The sequence below is a fragment of the Spermophilus citellus genome, assembly GCF_964194105.1.
Source record: "Spermophilus citellus genome assembly, chromosome: 5".
Lineage (NCBI taxonomy): Eukaryota > Metazoa > Chordata > Mammalia > Rodentia > Sciuridae > Spermophilus > Spermophilus citellus.
In genome coordinates, this window is record NC_138186.1 from 51476214 (window position 1) to 51496323 (window position 20110).

Genomic DNA, 20110 nt, shown 5'->3' on the forward strand with positions numbered 1-20110 from the left:
ATCAAAGGAGGTCATTTGAAAAGAAGTCAACCTTTTTATAAAAGAAATATTACCATGTAGCAACTAAGAGTTTTTTCCCTTGTATGTGAGAAGAAAATTGTGCTTTCTTTGCTCTTTCTTCTTTAAGTTGCTCCTTTAACACTTCCTATCATTCATAGAATACAAGTGTGGAGTATTTGTTCAAAATGTAATATAATTTTTAAAAATTACTTTATAGTTTATTCAGAATCCTATTATTCTTTTTAAAAATCAACTAATGTAAACCAGCCAAGTCTCATCATTTTATTCCTAGAAGTTGGAATTATCATTTTCTCACTATTGCCATGTACCATCAGTAAGACAGGTTAGGTTATTTTATTCAAAATAAACACATGGAACCAAAAGGATGGCTTTAGTTTCAGAAAAATGTATAAATTCAGCAGCCGGGTGTGGTGATGCATTCCTGTAATACCAGTGATTCGCTAGACTAGCACAGGAGGGTCACAGGTTTAAGACTAGCTAGGGCGACTTAGCCTGTCCCTATCTCAAAAACAAAAAGGCTGGAGGTGTAGCTCAGTGGTAAGGTGCTTCTGGGTTTATTCCCCAGTGACTGACAGACAGACAGACACACACACACACAAACACACACACACACACACACACACACTATATTAAGAAAGCCCTTTTAAAAATGTAAAAATCTGTGTTAGAGATATAGAAAGATTTCTACAATAGCTACAGATTTTCTCATTTCTTTTAAATTATTTTTTTTTAGCTATAAATGGACACAGTATCTTTATTTTATTTATTTATTTTTATGTGGTAATGAGGATCGAACCCAGGACCTCACACATGCTAGGTGAGCGCTCTACCATTGAGCCACAACACCAGCCCCTCCTTATTTCTTTTGGTCCCTTATTTATAAAATGTTTATTGTCATGTCCCAACCAGTTGTCCCTAGAATTGCACCCTCTTATTACCTCTGAGTAATGATACTTTGCTAGTTGGTACAAGTACATACAGTAAGTCCCTACACATTTTTCTGCAAATAGCATCTTGCTTTATTATTCCCCCACAACACTTTTTTTTTTTTTAACAAGGAGAAAGCTAGTAGTGTGGAGCATATTGAGTTGGGACTGGGTCTCTATAAATGCTTTGTGCTGCCTCTTTAACTAGGAATCTGATTAGAAATTGCTAATGCCTAAGAACAGGGACAAGACTCTTAAAAGAAATATGTGGTAACCAGGATTTCTGTTTTCCCAGTAGTAATGTGTATCAAAAGGTGGCAGGGCATGGGGGAGAAATCTCCATATTATTTTCCTGGATGGGATAATCTGTGTGAGATTTATCTTTTAGAATGTACTTTTGAATAGCCTAGAATTCTGTTTGAATTATTGAAATCTTGACCAGCACAATCATCATTTGGAAGACCATGAGAACTCTGAATTTGCTTTACTGGTAATTATGGGTGCACAAATATATAAGTGATGCAGCCTGACTCATTCTCCTTTTAATGATCTAAGTAAATATTTTACATAGGCCATGGTCCAAATGAATAGGTCTTCTCCAAAAGTGAACTAATTTCTTTCTTTCTTTTAACTCTGTGATCTTTTTCACAGAACATAACTTTATATCTTAAACTCTAAAAGCTTTAAAGCCCTAAATTTCATGTATCAAGAGACACGGTCTTCACCCAACTTAAGGGTTTTGTCTTTGGCAGGCGATCTGCCCCAACCTTTGTGTCCTTATCCCTGAGGATTGTCGTCATGAGATGACCCATAGAAGCTTGTAAGGGAAGCTGGAGGACACCCGGCTCTAGGAGAGGTTAGCACAGCAATGCCTGATTGCAGAACCCACTTTGACGAGTTCAGAGCACATGCACACGCACACCCTGATGGACGCTTCTGCCCCACAGAAGAGGCTGCCAGCTGTTCGGACTCACTGTGGTCTGCTCTGCTCAGATGTGTTAAGCTTTCCTGGGGGCTGCAGCTGCCATGGTATCTCTTTCCAGAAAGCCACCCACACCCCAAATGGACATTCCACTGATCACAGTTCAGTGGTGGCTGCTTGTAACTTCTCTCTGCAGCAGCAGTGTTGCTTTCCACAGAGAAGAAAATATATATATATTTTCAACTTTGATTTATTGCCAACCCTGGAGGAAAAGGGGAAAAAAGATTAAGAAGTAATTTAATAAAGAGCAGAACCCTTTCTGTCGACAATCAGTTATTGCCATATTCACGAGGACACCGGGCTTCTTAGTGGGAACTAGGATGGCTCAGAGAAAGCAATTTATTGCTTTACTGTGAGATTTTAATCCCCTGGCTGGTAGGGCCCGCACCAAGAGGAAACGAACACCGTCCTTTATTATCTGGGTATGAGCAGGGGACTCTCATTAGACAGCTGAAGGAAGGAGAGCGTTCCAAATTGGATGGAGAAAAAATGAAAGCCAGAGAAAATGAGGCTGGTCTGATCCAGAATTAGGGGAACTGAATTTTATGTCCATGGCTCTTGCTGTGAGCTCTCTCTGTAACCCTGGGAAAGTCCTGGGGCCTCTCTGGGACAGGTTTGTCATCTACAAATAAAAGGGCTGGACAGGTGCTCTGGCTGTGACTGTGACAGTTAGCTCCCTTCCACCTCTGACCTTTGTGGTCTTTGCTTTCCGTTGTCCTGCACAAGAGCCAGGCACAGAATGAAAGCAGGTCCAGCAGCCTTCGTTTTCTGGAGACATTGGTCTTGTTCTGTTTGAGAGGAAAAGATGGTGCAAGCCAGGCATCCTGGCTGTCAGCTTTCTCTCTGGGAAGCCCACCTGGGCTCTGTGTGTGGAACTCACAGGGAGTCAGGTTGCCGGGGCTCTACTGTGGGAGTGTCCACCTGCAGAGCCTACCTCCAGCCTGGAAAGCCTGCACTGTTGAGTAGACACCGTGTGAACTGCTTGGTGGTCCCTCTCTGTTCCCTTAGTTGTGTTCCTATGAAGAAGCATGGAATAAGTAATGCAGGCAAATGGCTCATTGTAATGAAATAGCTTTTAGCTTCCAGGTGGCTTATGGAGGTTCCTGCTGAGCTTAGCAGAATTTTGGAGAAAGACTACCATTCTGCCTTTTGAGTGGCAGCCTCGATACAAACAGGAGCAGCAGCTTCTCATTTCATCTGAGATACTAATCATCTTGTTAGGCTGTAATAGAGCGAGCAGTTTGCCTCAAAGAAGCAAAACCCTGGTGAATCACAAACCTGGTGCACTTCCAGTGGGGTGTGGGATGCGTCAGGGTCAGAGGTTCCTGGGTGCTAAGGAATCATGTTTGTGGGGTGTCATTATTTTAGGTTCAATTGGAAATCCCCCATCTCTACCTTATTCATAATACATTATTTACCCTAGCCCTGCTCAGGAAGAGATTTTGTGCTTTGGTTTGCTATTCTAATAGCTAGTGTGTGATTATTCTTAATTTGCCTGTGAGGCACATTGACACCTTAGGACAGATGAGTAGACTTATCCTCTAAAGTGAGGGTCTCCATTCCCTCTCCCACTGCCACACTAGTACCAGTGATGGTTTCCCTGGCTTTATTCAAGGAAAGCTTGGGTACTCTGGTATCATGACTAGCTGTGGCTACCAGGCCCTCAGCTGACTGAAGCCTCAAGTGGGCAGGGGTAGAATTAGAAGCCAGTTATTTCATCAGAGACACACCCTGCCTGAATCTGGGCTTTCTTAGTATACAGAGCTGCTTTTACCTCGTGGAAATTCAGATTTCCTAACCACTTGATTCTTCAGAGCAGGGATTGGTGGGAGTTATCTAAAAAAGTTGTATTGTAAATATTGAAGGAAGCCAGCTCTAGGGAAATCCTTTCCTACCGTCCCCAGGATCTGTGAAGAAAGACTCAAAAACAGACTTTCTGACCACTTTGTTTTAGTAAATGTCAGGCATGGAAGTCACTTTTGTTTCTTCATGAGAAAGTGGAAAGGACTCTAGCCTTTGGTTAGTATGGTACATATTAGGAAAGAAAGATGGACAGAGATGGTCTTCATGAAGCAGCACAGTAAAGATTATGTGGAACACTGAGAGATGCAGAGGCAAGGGAAGGAAAGGGGAGTGTTCCAATCAGAGTCCACTGAGATTTGAGGTAAAGTGTAAACTAGTCTGTTGTGTAATGCTGTAACAAAACACATGAGGCTAGGTACTTTGTAAAGAAAGGAGGTTTATTTAGCTCGTAGTTTTGGAGGCAAAAAGACCAAGTCAGGCAGCCCCACCTGTTCAGCTTCTGGTTAGGACCTTTTGGCTGTATCACAACACGGCAGATACATCACATAGTGGGAATACCTGCAAGAGCAGAGAGCAGTGCCTTCAGAAGCAAGAGCTTGGGGAGGTGCCATGCTCACATTGTCACAACTAATTTGGTAGCACAACATTGTGCTACCGATTTAGGCCCAGAAGAACTCAAAACCTTGAGAGCAGCATTAATTCATTCCCTCATCGTGAGTGGGGCCTCCAAAGCCTGACACCTCCCATTCTGCTCCACCTCTTAAAGGCTCCAGCGCCTCCCATTACCACCATACAGGAGACTAAGCTTCCAGCACACGACTCTGGGGGACAAGCCCTAGTAGGTGTATAACCAGAAAACCAGTCAGGGTTTCATGCGACACTTGAATCATTCAGCTTCTCTTCCTCTTCATGATCCTTCGATGCAAAGACAGCAATAATCTAAAATTTGTCCCACACCATCTGTCTTGGTATTGGCCTTGTGTACAAGGAGTACCGGCTCTTTCTCCCTCTCAGGTCCTGGCCACGAGACCCAGGATGCAGGGGAGTGCAGCCCAGGAAGAGGACGAGCACCCTTACGAGCTGCTGTTAACAGCAGAGACAAAGAAGCTGGTGTCAGTGGACGGAAAAGCAAAAGGTACACCCCCCCCTCGCCCTGACCCCTCCATGGCAGCCCCAGTTCCAAAAGAGTTTTACAAGTTTGTGATCTTGGGTGGAAGGGGAAGACCCTGTCGCTTTGTCATTGGTTGGGTTGGGGCACTTGGGTTTCGTGGCAGCCTGGGGTGGTGGGCGCATCACAGTTTTTCATTTTCCACCTCTGAACTCCACATCCAATTGGATTTGCCATCCTCTGCACATGTAGCCAGAGGAGGTTAGGTCGTCCACGTGGTATCGGCAAGGAGAGGGCCTGCCAGCATCATGGCAAAGGTGGATCTGGAGCCTCAGTCCTAAATCCTCACGGCCTTGCGTGGAAAACACGCCCAACAGGTCGGTCCCTTTGGGTTCAGGCTGATGGCACAGACTCTGCCTTTTGAGTCCTGACCTCAGAGCGAGACACTCCTAGGGAGGGGCCCGTGATTGGCTGCCACTGAACTAGAGTACTCTGTCGCCTTGGCCTACTTTCTTTGCCTCTGCAAAATTCAGTTTCCTGTGTGAGGGAGCGAGTGCTGCAGGACTGACATCAGCCTGTCAATGTAAGTGCAGGCCCGACAGAGGTGAGTGCGGCTGGAGTCTCCTGTCAACCTGGTCCTCCCAAGGACAGAGCAGAGGGGCCGTGCAGTTCCCACTGCATTTTGAAGGAAGGCCCGGGTCTTTCCCAGCTCCCCTTGGCTTGCAGGTTCTAAGTCCTTTGTGGGTATTAGTAATGACTCTGTTCAGCTCTGAGACCCCCCAGGGTTCTGATCAGAATGGGGGATAAGGTGGTTTCCTTTGAAATCCCCTCTGCTAGACCTTTCAAAGGATATGGGATGGCAAAGAGAAGATATGCATATGTGTGTGACATTGCAGACCTTCTTTTTAATGGCCCTATTTAAAAATTTTTCTCTTTTGGCATGTAGACACTATTTTGTGGTCATTTCCATAGCAATCTCTGTTTTGTATTTTATGGTTTCCATTTGGAGCTTTAAAAAAAGGTCATAATTTAGATACATAAAGTTCATTCATTTTGTTTACAGTTCTGTTAGTTTTGAAAAATAGAGTTGTATAACTGTCTCCAGAATCAAAATACAGAACAGTTTGATCACACAAAAAAATTTCCCCGTGTCTCTCTACAGTCAGCTTCTCTTAGCCTTGGCAACCTTTGCCTGATGTCTGTCCTAACGGATTTGCCTTTTCCAGAGTGTTATATAAATGGATTCGGACGGGCTGGGGATGTGGCTCAAGTGGTAGCGCGCTCACCTGGCATGCGTGCGGCCCAGGTTCGATCCTCAGCATACAGGCAAAGATGTTGTGTCCGCCGAAAACTAAAAAATAATAAATATTAAAAATTCTCTCTCTCTCTCTCAAAAAAAAAATAAAATAAATGGATTCGGTCAGTATGTACCCTTTCGCTTAGCATAATACATTTGAGATACATGTGTTGTCACGTATATCAGAAATGTGTTCCTTTTCATTGCTGAGTTCTATTCTGTTGTATAAGTGGTGTACCACAGCTGAGGGACATTTGGGTCATTTAGAGCTTTTGACAGTTACAAATAAAACTGCTATAAACATTTGCACACAGATTTTTATATAAGCCTAAATTTTCATTTCACTTGGATAAATGCATAGAAGTAGAATTGCTGGATCCTAGTAAATATTGTAAATATCGATATGTATATGTATATCATTAACTTTGGAAAGAAACCACCAAACCATCTTCCAGAGTGGTTGTACCATTCTGCATTCTGTCAGCAGTGTGTGAGAGTTCCAGTGGACATGTGTCCTCCCTAGCACTTAATATTATGAGATTTTAAAATTGTTAGTCATTCTAAAATTTAGAATATGGGTTTAATTTGCATTTCTCTAATTGAGAATCTGTTAATGGGATTATTTACCACTTAATGAAATATCTGTTGTTTATTTTTTAAAATTTTTTTTAGAAGGGGGGAGAATTTTTTAATTTTTTTTTAGTTTTCGGTGGACACAACATCTTTGTTTGTATGTGGTGCTGAGGATCGAACCTGGGCCGCACGCATGCCAGGCGAGCGCGCTACCGCTTGAGCCACATCCCCAGCCCAATGTTGTTTATTTTTTAAAATCAGATTGTTTCTTTTCTTATTGAGTTGTGAGTTCTTCATATATTTTGGACACAAGTTCTTTAATGTGTTTTTAATGTGACTTTGTCTTGACAATGTACTTTAAAGAGCAGAGATTCTTAATTTGAAAAAGTTTGTTTATGCATTTTTTACTAGTTTGCAGTGTGTGGGATCGAACCCAAGGCCTCAAACATGCTAGATAAACACTCTACCACTGAACTGCGTTCCTGGCCTATTTTGTTTTATTTTGAGGTATGCTCCCACTGAGTTGTCCAGGCTGGCCTCAAACTTGTGATCCTCCTGCCTTAGCCTCCTGAGTAGCTGGGATTACAGGTGTTGCCACCATGCCCTTGTAATTTATCTTTTTTAGAAAAGTGGATGAGGTCAATATATTTTTCCTATGTTTTTTTTATAGAAATTTTCTAACTTGAAGTTCTACATTTAAGTCTATGGTCCACTTTAAGATAATTTTTGCATATAGTCACTTATTTCAGCACTCCATTGAATTGCCTTTGAAGTTTCATTATTCTTTTTTAGAATTATTTTAGATATTCTGGATCTTTTGTCTCTCCATACAAAATTAGAATTAACTTGTTGATTTGTACAAAAAGTCCTACTGGGATTTTGATTGGGATTGTATAGAATCTGTGTCACAGCTTGTGATGAGCTGCCATCTCTTTTTTAATATTTATTTTTCAGTTGTAGTTGGACACAGTATCTTTATTTTATTTTTATATGGTGCTGAGTATCGGACCCAGGGCCTCGCACATGCTGGGTGAGCACTCTACCCCTGAGCCACAACCCCAGCCTGAGGAGCTGCCATCTTAACTGTATGAAGTCATCCAAATAAGTTGGCACGTTTTTATCTAAAACATTCAAAGAGGGTGGAGTAGTGTACTGGTGGCTTCTCTAGGTACTTAAAAACAAATCATACTAAAATTAACCCTCACAGAATAGGCACTTAATTTAATTTGAAAATGGTTCTCCTTGAGGGAAGATTCTTCAGCATCGTTGGGGAAGAAGATTCCAAATCTTTCTGTCTTTCACAGGCTTCACCAGGACACCCAGCAAATAGCTAGCTCAACACTTGGAAGGAAAGAAGGGGAAGTTAGACAGCTTCCCATGGCTGTTACATGTCCTGGTGGGGATTTTCTGTCCCCATTTCAGGAATTCTCCAGGTGAGGGAGGGAACAGTGGAAGAGGAGGAGGGCTTGCTGCCTGCCATCGGTGCCTCCTTTGCCTCAGCTGCCTCCAGCTCTGGCCCTGGGCTGCTTGAACAGGCGGCTCGGGAAGCAGATTGAATTGAACTATAGGATGAGGCACACCCCCTCTGGGCTGGCTGTGTGGGTCACCAGGGGGCTTTCAGAAGAATTAAATATGAAAACGGGCTTGCCAGTGTCTCAGAAGCACCTCCTGTCCCATCAACTTGGCAGGAGTAGCTTGGCTGGGAGGAGCACCCACCAGGGTTGGTAAAGGGGAGGCAGTCATGCTAATCATTTTGTTTTTCCACTAAGGTCATTGTCTCATGCAACTTTTATGAACTAATTGGTGAGCTTTCCAAAGGCTGTATTATGGAGACCACCAGAGCTTCTAGCCCCTCAGTATATTCAAGAAATTAGAAGTGAGGGTCAGGTGGGAGGATTTTTTTTTTAAATTACATTTTTAAATCACATTAGTATGCACTCACTGAGAAGGAAAAAAAATATTTTGAGTAATACAGAAGTGAATAAAAATAAAATGGCCAAGGCCTTCTCACCTCTGTCCACAGTTGCCAGCGGTAGCCAGTCTGTAGTATGTGCTTTGGGGCCATGTGCTGTCTTTATACAGAAGCGACTATGAGAGGTTATTTTGTTTGTATTTAATCTAAAATGGGATCCTATTTCACAAGTTATTTTGTGGATTTGTTTTTTGTATTTCCTTTGTCCATGGATACAATTTTGTCTTGGGTCTTAAAAATCTATCTTATTCTTAATAGCCACTAAATATCCCATAACTCATTTTTTCTTTTCTTATTCTTCAGTTGGTAAATGTTTACTTAAGCTATCTCCATTATTTCCCTGTTGTAAACTATGTTGCTGTGGACATTCTGTATATGTAGCTTTATACATATATATCTTTCTTTATATACAGAGCTGAGGACAGAACCTAGTGCCTCACACATGCCACTGAGTTACAGCCCCGGCCCCACATATTCTTATCAGAGTATTTCTTCAAAAGAATCTGAGAGAGTAAAATTAGCTGGTCAGTGCATGTCTTGGTTTAGTTGGTGGAGCCAACTCAGTCTTCCTGAACGGAGCACATTCTGCCTGACTCAGTATCACTCTTGAATGTTTTAGACATATGAGTTTTTGTTTAAGTGTCGCATAGAATTTGCATCTGCCTAACTCATGAAGCTGTGCATTTTGTTGTTTATTCAGTATGTGAGTTGCCTTTTTTCTTTCTTTTACATAGAAATTAATTATAGTAGAAACACTTCATACCTATAATGTTTGGCCAAAGTAGTACTCAGAGGAAAGCATATATTCTTGAGTTTATGTGTGAAAATAAATAATAATAAAACATCACCAAAAGAAAGCAGAGGAGAATAAAGAGAAAAGTGGATAGTATACTTCACATACTTGATGGTGTACAAGTTCTACTTCCGTTAAAGAAAATAGAAAGGACTAATGGTATAAAGAAGCCAAAAAGTGTTAGACTTAATCATTCAAATGAAAACTTGTTTGTTTCTTTAAAGATCTCTGATAATTCTGATGGGGGTGGGAATGCAACATATAGGAATGATGTAGAGAATCTTTGACCACAAATTAAGAGATTGTAAAAGTTAATAATAAGAGAATTTATAGGAACACCTTTAGTGTAGTAAGAAAGAATTGCTACCAGTCCCAGGGAACATTTAGAATTTGAGTTGCTGCTGGCACCTAGTGCCTAGAGGTAATGAGGAAAGCCAGCATCCTGTGCAATGCAGGAGAGTCTTACACAGTGGAAGGTCTTTCTACCCATAAATGCCATTTTTTGCCTTGTAGAAGGGACAAAAACTGGTAGCAGTGGAAGACTTCGGATGGATCCATCAAGTTGAAAGCCCATCTCCCCCAAAATGGCACTACACCCCATGGTTTTGTCATGGTTTTATCCTAGTGAATCTTCCTCCCTGGTGATTTAAATTATTTCATATTTTAGAAGAGTCTTCCCAACTCATTACTCAGGGCTAGCATAACCTGAGAACAATGTTTTCCATTTTGTGAAGTGTAGTTATTTGTTTCTTTTAATATTTGACTCTGGTCACTGGACATTCTGAGCATATTACCACTCAGAGAAACAGTGGACAACTTTCCATGTTTGATGGCAGATGGGAAAGTAGCCAAGAGGCCTAAAATCCTTCTGTTCTCTCTGGTGTTGTTTCCGCGGTCGCTGTGAAAGGTGTCTGCTTGGCTGAGGGCTGGAGACACCAGCCGAGGCCATCTCTGGCACCGCACATTCACACTTCCGAGGTTGTTGGGGTCCAGGGAAGTCAGTGTGCCTGAGAGCTGTACGTTTCTTCCCTCTGTGCACTTTGTGCATGAGTGTGAAGACTTTAACCCTTTCACGGGGGAGGAAACGGGTATCTTAGCTTTTCCTACTCCCACTCTGTCCACTGCTCTGCCAGTTCCTGAGTTTTCAGGGAACCCTTGAGTGGAAATTGTGGCTTTTTCGTCTGCTCGGGATCGAGTTTTCTCAGGCATGCTTCCATCTGCTGGTTGGTTTAGTGGGATTGCAGCAAGAGGACAAAATACGTACCTCAGTTAAAGTCCAGGCTAGCTTTTCATGCCAAGGTTGAGTAAGTTTGGATGCTTTTTCCAAAGGCAAAACGTGTAAACAAGACAGTTTAATGATTAAGCCTGTGATCAGCAGCTTCTTCCCTCACCTTCTTTGGTAAGGGGTGCTCTTACCAAAAGCCTTGCTGTATAGTTATCTTCCTTTTACCAACTTATATTTCTAAGTTGGAATAGTTCACTTTTCTTTCCATTGTAGAACAAGCCCAACCCTTGTAAACTATATGTCTATGTTTTCTTCCATCACAAGTTATGACAACCATTTATGAGCATGTGTACGTGAGAAAGAGCTGGGTATGGTGACGCACGCCTGTGATCCCAGTGACTCAGGATGCTCAGACCAGAGGATCACAAGTTCAAAGCCAGCCTCAGCAACTTAGTGAGGCTCTGTTTCAAAATATAGAAAGGCTGGGGGTATAGCCCGGTGGTAAAGCACCTCTGGGTTCAAAGTAATTTTGCTATTCAAAAGAGGGATAAGTTATGTCAGTGTAAGAGATCAGAAATGACTTCACTGAGAAAGTGGCATTTGAGCTACATCCTAAAATAGAGAATTAATCCTGATAGGCAGAAGCAAGGAGGAGGGAGGGAGCTCTGCAAGCCCAGGGAGGGGCACACGGCAGTGAGGTGCTGAGAAGACGGAGAGCATGTGAGGAGGGCTGCTGATCCGGTCTGACTGGAACCAGGGGAACTTGTCACAGACATCTCAAATGTCAGTCTTTATCCCAGAGACAGTGCAGTCCTGTTGAAGTGTCTTGAAGGGGTGACCAGAGAGGAGCCAGACTTTAAGAAGGTATAATTGTGAGAGATTAGGGGAGGCTGGAGGCAGGTATGCCCTAAGGAGACCTCGAGGAGTCTCCTGAAGGTAAACAGATTCCGGACTAGAGGGTCGCAGGAAGTTAAGGGAAGGAGGGTGGGGATGTGGGGATGAGGGAAGTATTAGGGAGGAATTAAAGGATCACAACCAGATGTGGAAGGACGAGGGGAGGGTATTGAGGATGTGCTGAGGTTTAAGCCTACAACTGAGAAAATACCATAGTCACTGGCAGTAGGGAATCGAGGACAGGGTGTATATGAGGGAAGATGGTAAATCGGTTTTAAAGTTTAAGGTATTTTAGATACCAGGAGAACATTTGAGTAAAATACTCCATAAACCCTTGAAAATGAGGGTCTGATGTTTAAGAGAGACATTAAGATTAGAAATCACAGATCCAACTTAGAAGTGCAAAAGGAAAGAAAGACAGGAAGAAAGCTAGGACAGCCGTCAGAGGCCAAGGCTGAGTGTGACCAGCCAATGACAAGCCACCAAGGTAACTGCAGCTAAGAGAAGATGGAAGTCCAGCACCAGGCTCCTGTTGTCCTGGGGTCTCAGGGTTACCTGTACCACTGTCACCCACTGGCAAGTCTTGGTCATGTGGCTGTACCTAGGAGATGGGAAATGTAGTCTTTATTCTAGGTGGCTGGGAGGCTTTTTAAATATCCCATAATCACCAGGCATGGTGGTGCACCCATGTAATCCCAGCAACTCTGGATGCTGGAGGGCAGGAGGATCAAGAGGTTGAGGCTGGCCTCAGTAGTTGACAAGACCCTAAGCAATTTAGCAAGACCCTGTCTCAATTTTTAAAAAAAAGAAATTAAAGGGCTGGAGATGTGGCTCAGTGGTAAAATGCCCCTGGTATTAAAGTACCAAAATTAAATTAATTGGTTAATTAAAATCCCATCATCAAGGAAGAAGGGAAGTGGGTACCGGGAGCACCAGAAACATAGTATCCATTTATGTAGAAAGAGCTAGAAGGATGATGACTAGAAAAAGCACTTGGCACATCTCACATGAAGCAAATGGGAGGAGGTGAAATCACCACCAAATGTTGACATGGTATTGAAAAGAGCTAAGGGAGTTTGTCTTGTCTGAGTCTTCTTAGGAATGGACGTGATTATCCTCTAAGAGTATAAGTGCCATAGATAAAGGTGATGGTTTGAAAGAGCAAGAGAGATGAGGAATCAATCTGATGGTGGTCTCAGTTTTTAAGAAATGAATCAAAGGATGACTGGGCCCTATAGTCAGGCTTGCATTTGAACTCTTTCTCCCTCAAATTGGCTAGTGACCTCAAGGGAGTCATTTCACCTCTAAGCCTCGGGTGCTAGGAGTAAAGAAGGAATACTAAGTCTTCATGGTTTTTAAGAATTAAAATTACCTAGCACAGTGTCTGGCACAGAATGACTGGTACTTAATAAGTGGTGGCTGCTGAAAGCCAGCTGAGTTCAGTGAATTGGTAGAGGACTCAGTCAGTTGCTTCTTGAGTATTTAGCAGAGCTCAACATTCCAGCAACTGCAGAAGAGAAAGCAGATGGCTCTGAATACCCAGTGCTGGAAGTGGTTGGAGATCAAGGGGGACAAAGACAGCAAATGTGCTGTTAAGTTGGACAGGATTAGATACCGTGGCTGGTTGGAACCTGATAGGCAGAGCTGGCATATTGAAGGAGATTGAAGTTTGAGGGCCAGAGGCCAATGACTGGTAGTGAGTAGACTCTAAAGGAAGAGTTTAAGGAAATGGGTAACTCTTAGCTCATGAGGTAGTCAGAACCCAGTCAGTGTGGAGCCATATGAATGACGTGAGTAGAGATGGTGTATCCCGGAGGTTCTCTACCATGCCATTATATGTCACCCTGAACCAAACTTGCAAGGCCACCAGACCTTTGCTGAAATTGAACAGAAACCAGTATCCAGAGTCAGGGAAAAGGAAGCCAACCTCTGTGTGCAGTGTTAGCATGAAGAGTGGTTTGGAAATGGCTGTAAATGAACAATGATGATAGCGGTGGCAGCTACCACTTACTGAATGCTCGCTGGGGGCCAGCCACCATGCTGAGTTGATTTATACAGATTATGTCATTCTGTGTCTCAGGATAAATCTTCAGGGTAGGGGCTGGGATTTGTCCTTGTGTGGTAGATTAGTAAGTTGTTAGGGCAGAGTGTGTGGGCCTTGTCTGACTGAATCCAAAGCCTGTGTTTCAAACCGTGAGGTGCAGCCCTGCTGCAGTTCACACTGCCAGCATCATAGAACTGCAGGGGACCAGGGAGGTCGTCTGTTGACAGGTTCACACCATACTAAGTCTCAAAGCCCCAGGTTATGCATCCCAGCCACTCATGTTTTAAAAGAGACCCAGAGGAAAAGTTCTAGGAGGACAACAACTTGGGCCCCTTGAATCTCAGTCCAGCTCTTGTTCCGTATCTCAGATCACCATGGACCAGAGTGGTCATCTGGTTATCAGGTCGTCATTTTCAGCAGTTGTCTGCATCACCTAGTCAGTGCCTTCCTTCGGTAACCCTCGAAAAGCAGCCCTGTGCTTAGGAGTTCTACTAGGCCCACACGGTTTCTTGATTTTCTTTTTCCTGTGGATCTGGGGAGTGAATCCCGGGGTACTTACCACTGGGCCACATCCTCAGCCCCCTTTTTTTTAGTTGTAGATCAACACAAAACCTTTATTTATTTTTTATGTGGTGCTGAGGATTGAACCCAGTGCCTCACGTGTGCTAGGCAAGCACTCTACCACTGAGCTACAACCCAGCCTCCTTTTTTGTAATTTATATTTTTTAGTTTGAGACAGGGTCTTGCTAAGTTGCTGAGGCTGGTCAAACTCGCAGTCCTCCTGCCTTAGCCTCCTGCATTGCTGGGATTACAGGTGTGTACCACAGCATTGGGCCTGGCCCTTTTAAAAATTTGAGATAGGGTCTCACCAAGTTGCTTAGGCTGGCCTCAAGCTTTTGATTCTCCTACCTCAGCCTCCAACTCTCTAGGATTACTGGCTTGTACCACCATAGCCAGCAAACCATAGAATTTCAGGTGCTCACCACAGTGACTAGGCAGTTGGAGGGTTTCACTCCTCATGGAACAGTCTGCAAGACTGGTTGCCCAGTTCTCTCCTCTGGGTCTGAGGAGTGATTGGAGTTATCAGCTCCTCCCATGAGCTGCATTTTCCATCCCTAATTTAAATAGGCAGAGGTGACTGAAAATGTGCAAATGTTAAAATGTTATTTATCCACCAGCCTGTGTGATCTGCATGGACCATCACAGTCATTAAAATGCAGCACAGAAGACCTCTTGCTTCAGCAGCTGTAAGGGTAAAAGGAAAGCCAGCACCAAGAATGGGTAAAGATGGGAAGCTGATGGGCTGGGAATTGGCTCCACTAGCAGCCTATTCAGGGAAGCCGCTGGCCTTGGTGTCCAGGGAGAGTAAGGAGTAGCCCTCCCTCTGTGTGGGTTGCTTCCTTGTTTCCTCTAGGAGGGCAGATGGGAGGAAGGCTGAGGGCAGGGGGAGCTGCTGGAAGCACCGTAGGTGGTCTGGAGGGCCTGGGCCACAGGGTCCCTGGACGAGGTGTGTGGCCCCGCCTTTTCTGATGTGTGTCTGTTCCTCTTCACCTTGTTGCTCCCACTGTCCTATATGTAGGACACTTATCAAAACCTATGAAGGTTGTAGGACACCTATAAAGTTGCTCCATTTAAGTTTGTGTAAGTGTCCTGCACATAAGATGTGGGGCATAACTGGCAAGGGTCACTTCTTCAATGTCCAGCACAGAAGCCACAGGCGGGGAAGCTGCCTGGCCTACAGTAATGCCACTTTCCTTCCAGTCTCCTTCCTTCCTCCTCCTTCCTTTCACCCAGGGCCTCTTACATTTTAATAAGTAAGTGCTCTACCACTGAGCTTCAGGGCCATTCACACTTTCCTCTATTCACTGTGCATTTAGTCTTCATATTACTTAGGGTATGTTAATTCCCCTTCTAATTGTTTCTGAATATGCCAGTCTCTTCCAGTTTTAGGAAGCCCACTGGGGCAGACGGTGTCTTTATACCCCCTGGGTGTGCCCTAAGGTAATCAGAATGAATGGTCACCACACCAGGTCTGGGGCTTCAACCTTCTCTCCATCTTACCTTCTGTCCTTTCCTTCTGCTCTTGAGAGTTGCAGGGATGATGAGCCTAATGGATTCTCATAACGTGCTTTATCTCTTTCAAGTACTTTCATGTACCATGCCATTGAGGATCCCTGTGACACACCTGTGAGAAACAGAGAAGTATTTGGTCTCATCTATGAGCAGAGTGTGTTGTGCTGGATGCTGTATGGTGGGTAGTAACAACTGCCAACATCTGTTGAGGTCTTGGCGTGGACCAGGCATGGTTCTGAATGGTTTACACATGTAATTTAATTCTCGCACCAGTCCTATGAAGTATTATTATGATCTCAAAATGACAGGTGATGATATTAGGGCACAAAGATATCGATTAATTTGCTTAAGACTGCTCACTTGTACTCATGTTATTCATCCCTTGACCCTAAAGACCTATGTCATCCTGACTTTGGAGGAGAAAAAAAACATTGAGCAGTTCTTTTCCCACCCATTGAATTGCCAGGAAACATATGCAGGCAAATGCTCTACCTCTGACCTACATCCTCAGTCCTGTTTTAAAATTTATTTTTTGAGGCAGGGTCTCACTAAATTGCCCAGGCTGGCCTTGAACTTGCAATCCTCCTGTCTTAGCTTCCTGAGTAGCTGGGATAGCAGGCCTAGGCATCTGTGCCCAACTCTAGGGTTCTTGGATCTTGACAGCTTTTCAGATACAAGGTATCTACCCTAGGGCATTGCCTGGGTAAGTCCATGTGATTGTCAGAATCCTTTGATTTCTTACAATCCATGATGTATTGGATAGATTGTATTTCTGTAATGGGGTTACAATCCTCAGAGATGCTTCTCCACATATTTCCTTCCTCCAGAAGTTTCCATTCCTTCTCTCTGCCCACTTTTTCCCCCTGGCATCCATCTGGTATTGAGTTCTTGGCATCTGCCTCCCTTTCTTCATTGATGGCTGGCATGAATGAGTGGTTGTTTGACAGGGCCTTCATTGTCAGCCCCCACAGTGGCACTCAGAACATTCTCTGGGGCCTGGGTTCCAAGGTCCACCCAAGCAGTGCGGCCAAGTAGACTCTCAGTCTGGGCTGTGGTGTTTCTCTTTCGTTGTTGGGGCCTTCCCCACCCCCAGATTGTTAAATGAGAACCTGGAAGCCAATGCAGTGGAGGGGCCTGTGCTCCTGTTACCTCGGTCCTGTCTTGCATTCACATGCAGAGGACGTTTACCTCGGGCCATGATCTACACACAGTTGGTCATTAGACTGCGTGTCAGATTTTGTAGCCTGGTTGACTCCCCTGTCAGCCTTTCCGGGACTATTGACCTGAACCACCATGTGTGATCATGTGTCATTCTCTCTGGGGCCCCAGCATGCACTACCACTGGGCAGCTTCATTCTGGTTGCCAGTTGTTATGCAGGATATTCGTAGCCATGAAGTCATAGCTTCCTGGGGCCCCAGTCAAGCCATATGGAATTCAGGTCTCAGCCTTTCTTCTTCCCTAGAGAAGTGATACAAGTAGGTCAGAATCTGTTCATTGCTCAGGACCTGACCCTTGTGTTGTAAGATGGGTGAGTTGGGGGGTGTGAAAGTTCTAACGTGGTCAAGTGCAGAGGAGGGAGACACTGAAGTTCATACAGCTGGGCTCCTGTAAATTAGTAATCAGGGCCATAAGTGCTGTTAATTGGCGGCCCCCTCTGCATACTTGCCAAAAGCTGATCTGACTGTGGGGACTGAGGGTGGGTGGGTGGAACCATGTCCAATTCAGTCCTTGGGACAGTGGACTTCTTGAGAGTTCTGGCTGTTTGAGTCTTAAGAACAGCATTGTAGGGCACTAGCAGCATGTACATTTTAGAATATCAGGTCTGTAACGCAGTGCTCACCTGACTTCTCTTTTCAGAAGGGGCCTTGAGCTACATGTGCCAGGGAGAGGGGATGCTGCACAGACAGCAACAGGCGAATCCCCCAGGCAGAGCTCTGTAGCACCCCAGGGGGAAAAGTTTGCCACATGGTAGACTGGGATTCTCGTCACTGTCAGAGCATTGAAAGGATTTTGAAGGACCTTGCAGTCCTACCTGCTCTTTTAGACATGGAAGCCCAGCAAGAAGTCACCAGTGCTAAGGCCACACAGCAAGAGAAAGCACAGCCAGGACCAGAGCCAGATCTTCCCACTCTTGCATCAGATTCTTTTTCCCACTACCTTGGACAAACCACTGCAGGCCTGTGGGCCTTAGATTCCTCATCTGTAAAAATACTCACACTGAAGCCCTTTGGTTCTAATATTCTCTCATCTTATGAATAGTTCTTGGGAGCTTTGGGCAGACTAGGGAATTATTTGGTGCATCTGTAGATGCCACTCAGAGAAAATAAGCTTGAATATTAGCTCTGGATTGTGACCTAGTGCAGGAGACAGTGTTGTGTCCCCTGGCAATGTGATGGAAGTCTTCAATGGACTGAGTTCATTCAGGGAAAGCCCCTGGGTGTCCCGGGGTGATGCTGATATTAGACACTAATTTGGTCAATTATTTATGCTACTTCAGGACAGAAGTTTTTGAGCGTACAGTAGAAGTTGGCCTTATGAGCTAGTAGTGTCAGGTTTCTGGGATGTTGGGGAAGGTCTCCAGAGAACTACAAATGTCTCCTGGCATTGACGGATTAGACCATTTCGTTTTCAGTGGATCAACTAAGGTTAAACTTAAACAAATATGAGCAGCTGGGAGTCTTTGGCAGGAGTGAGATACGCATATTCTTTAAAAGAAGAAAAGTCTGTGTTCCCTGAGGAAGGAAGGACGAGGCGTGGAGCTCTGAATGGCCCCCTCTGAGGAAGGAAGCAGTTATTTCTCTGCTGTTTTGTTTTGCACTTTCAGTTAAGGAATTCCAGAAGTTGCAGGTTGTGGATCATGACCTCCATTTTTTTCCTGTGTTGCTGCTTGCCAGAGGAAGGGAGGGCGGGTGGCTGTAAATAACACTTTGGCCTTTATGGAAATGTATCAGATGTTCCAGGAGTGAGTCTCGCAGGCTCTTGCTGGCTGGCTGGCGCTGGCGCCCGCGCCCTGGCCACACACTCCCTCTCCTTTCCCTCTTGCTCCTCGGTCACTTGCTCTGTCCTCACTTGTGTCCTTTCTGTAGGATACGGTTAGCACTTCTCGCCTTATATAGCAAGGTCTGGTCGTTAATGTTAACAGCACCCTAACAACAGGGAGGGCTGCCAGATAGCATTAATCAGGCCAGTGTTTGGAATTTCATAAATGCCCTGACTTTGGGCACAAATCGAACATGAAGAACAATATGAAACTGTTTTCTTCCTTCCCCTCTCCTCTTCTCTCCCTCTCGCCCCTCCCCACCCTCTCCAGCTTCTCTCTGTTCCTCTCTGGTTTTGAATTCTGCTCTGCTGTACGCTCGCTGCATTGAAACTTTGTTGATTTTTGCCACGTTTAATTTTTTATTTCTCTCCGTCCACTCCAAGACCACAGGCGGAGCAGCAGCAGTCGGAGCCAGGACTCTGCAGAGGGGCAGGACGGGCAGGTCCCCGAGCAGTTCTCCGGTCTCCTCCACGGCTCCTCCCCGGTGTGTGAGGTGGGGCAGGACCCTTTCCAGCTGCTCTCCACCACAGGCCAGAGCCATCCAGACGGGTCCCCCCAGCAGGGCGCCTGCCAGGAGGCCAGCATGCAGCTGGAGGAGTCGGGTGTGCACACTCCAGAAGCCTCCCAGCCCTGTGGTCTGGACCAGAGCAAGAGAACAGGCTACCCAGCGGGCCTGCCCCCCACCAGCAGCCTGTCGCACCCCGAAACCTGGACTCGCACGACATCCCCGCACCCTGGTGGTGCTGAGGAAGAAGGAGACCGGAGTGGGGCCAGAAGCCGAGCCCCTCCCACCAGCAAACCCAAAGCCGAGCTCAAACTCAGCCGCAGCTTGTCCAAGTCTGACTCTGATCTCCTGACCTGCTCACCCACCGAGGACACGACGATGGGGAGCCGGAGTGAGTCTCTGTCCAACTGTAGCATTGGGAAGAAGAGGCTGGAGAAGTCGCCTTCCTTCGCCTCCGAGTGGGATGAGGTAAGACCGACGTGACGTCACAGAGAACTGGGTTGGCTGGGCTGGCCGCAGCCCACCTCAGCTCCCCCGTGTGCCAACCCCTGGGACCAGGACCTGGGCTCAGGTTGCCTTGGTTCCTTCACTGAGTGACCAGCATGTCCCTGACTGTGGTGGGAAGCAAGCCCTGTGTAACCTGGGTCACAGAGGACAGGTCCGTGAACGGTTAAATTTGAGGGTGGAGGCCCCAGCAGAGCGGGGCCCAGGGAGTGGTGTGAGTTCCTAGAAATGACACGCTGCTTGGGAAAATTTGGAGCCCCATTGAAAGAATCATGCTCACCCTGAAGAAGCTTAGGAAGAGCTGGAGTACTTCCTGTGAGCCCTTCAGGAGGATGAGGAAAGACCCAGG

General features: G+C 45.2%; 1 protein-coding gene and 1 long non-coding RNA gene across 11 annotated transcripts in view; one reads left to right on the plus strand and one right to left on the minus strand.

Annotated features, from left to right (window-relative positions):
- Positions 1–20110, minus strand: part of LOC308650070 — a 637596-nt gene that overhangs the window by 483713 nt on the left and 133773 nt on the right. The gene's annotated exons all lie outside the window — the stretch shown is intronic.
- Positions 1–20110, plus strand: part of ANKS1A (ankyrin repeat and sterile alpha motif domain containing 1A) — a 182101-nt gene that overhangs the window by 96661 nt on the left and 65330 nt on the right. For all 9 annotated transcript variants that reach the window (XR_014022095.1, XM_081295116.1, XM_081295114.1 and 6 more), the window contains 2 exons: positions 4747–4867; positions 19136–19725. Coding sequence is in view for 8 of the 9 variants with exons in the window: in XM_081295116.1 (XP_081151242.1) it covers positions 4747–4867; positions 19136–19725 (711 nt within the window). In the remaining variant the exon portion in view is untranslated. The remainder of the gene's footprint in view (positions 1–4746; positions 4868–19135; positions 19726–20110) is intronic.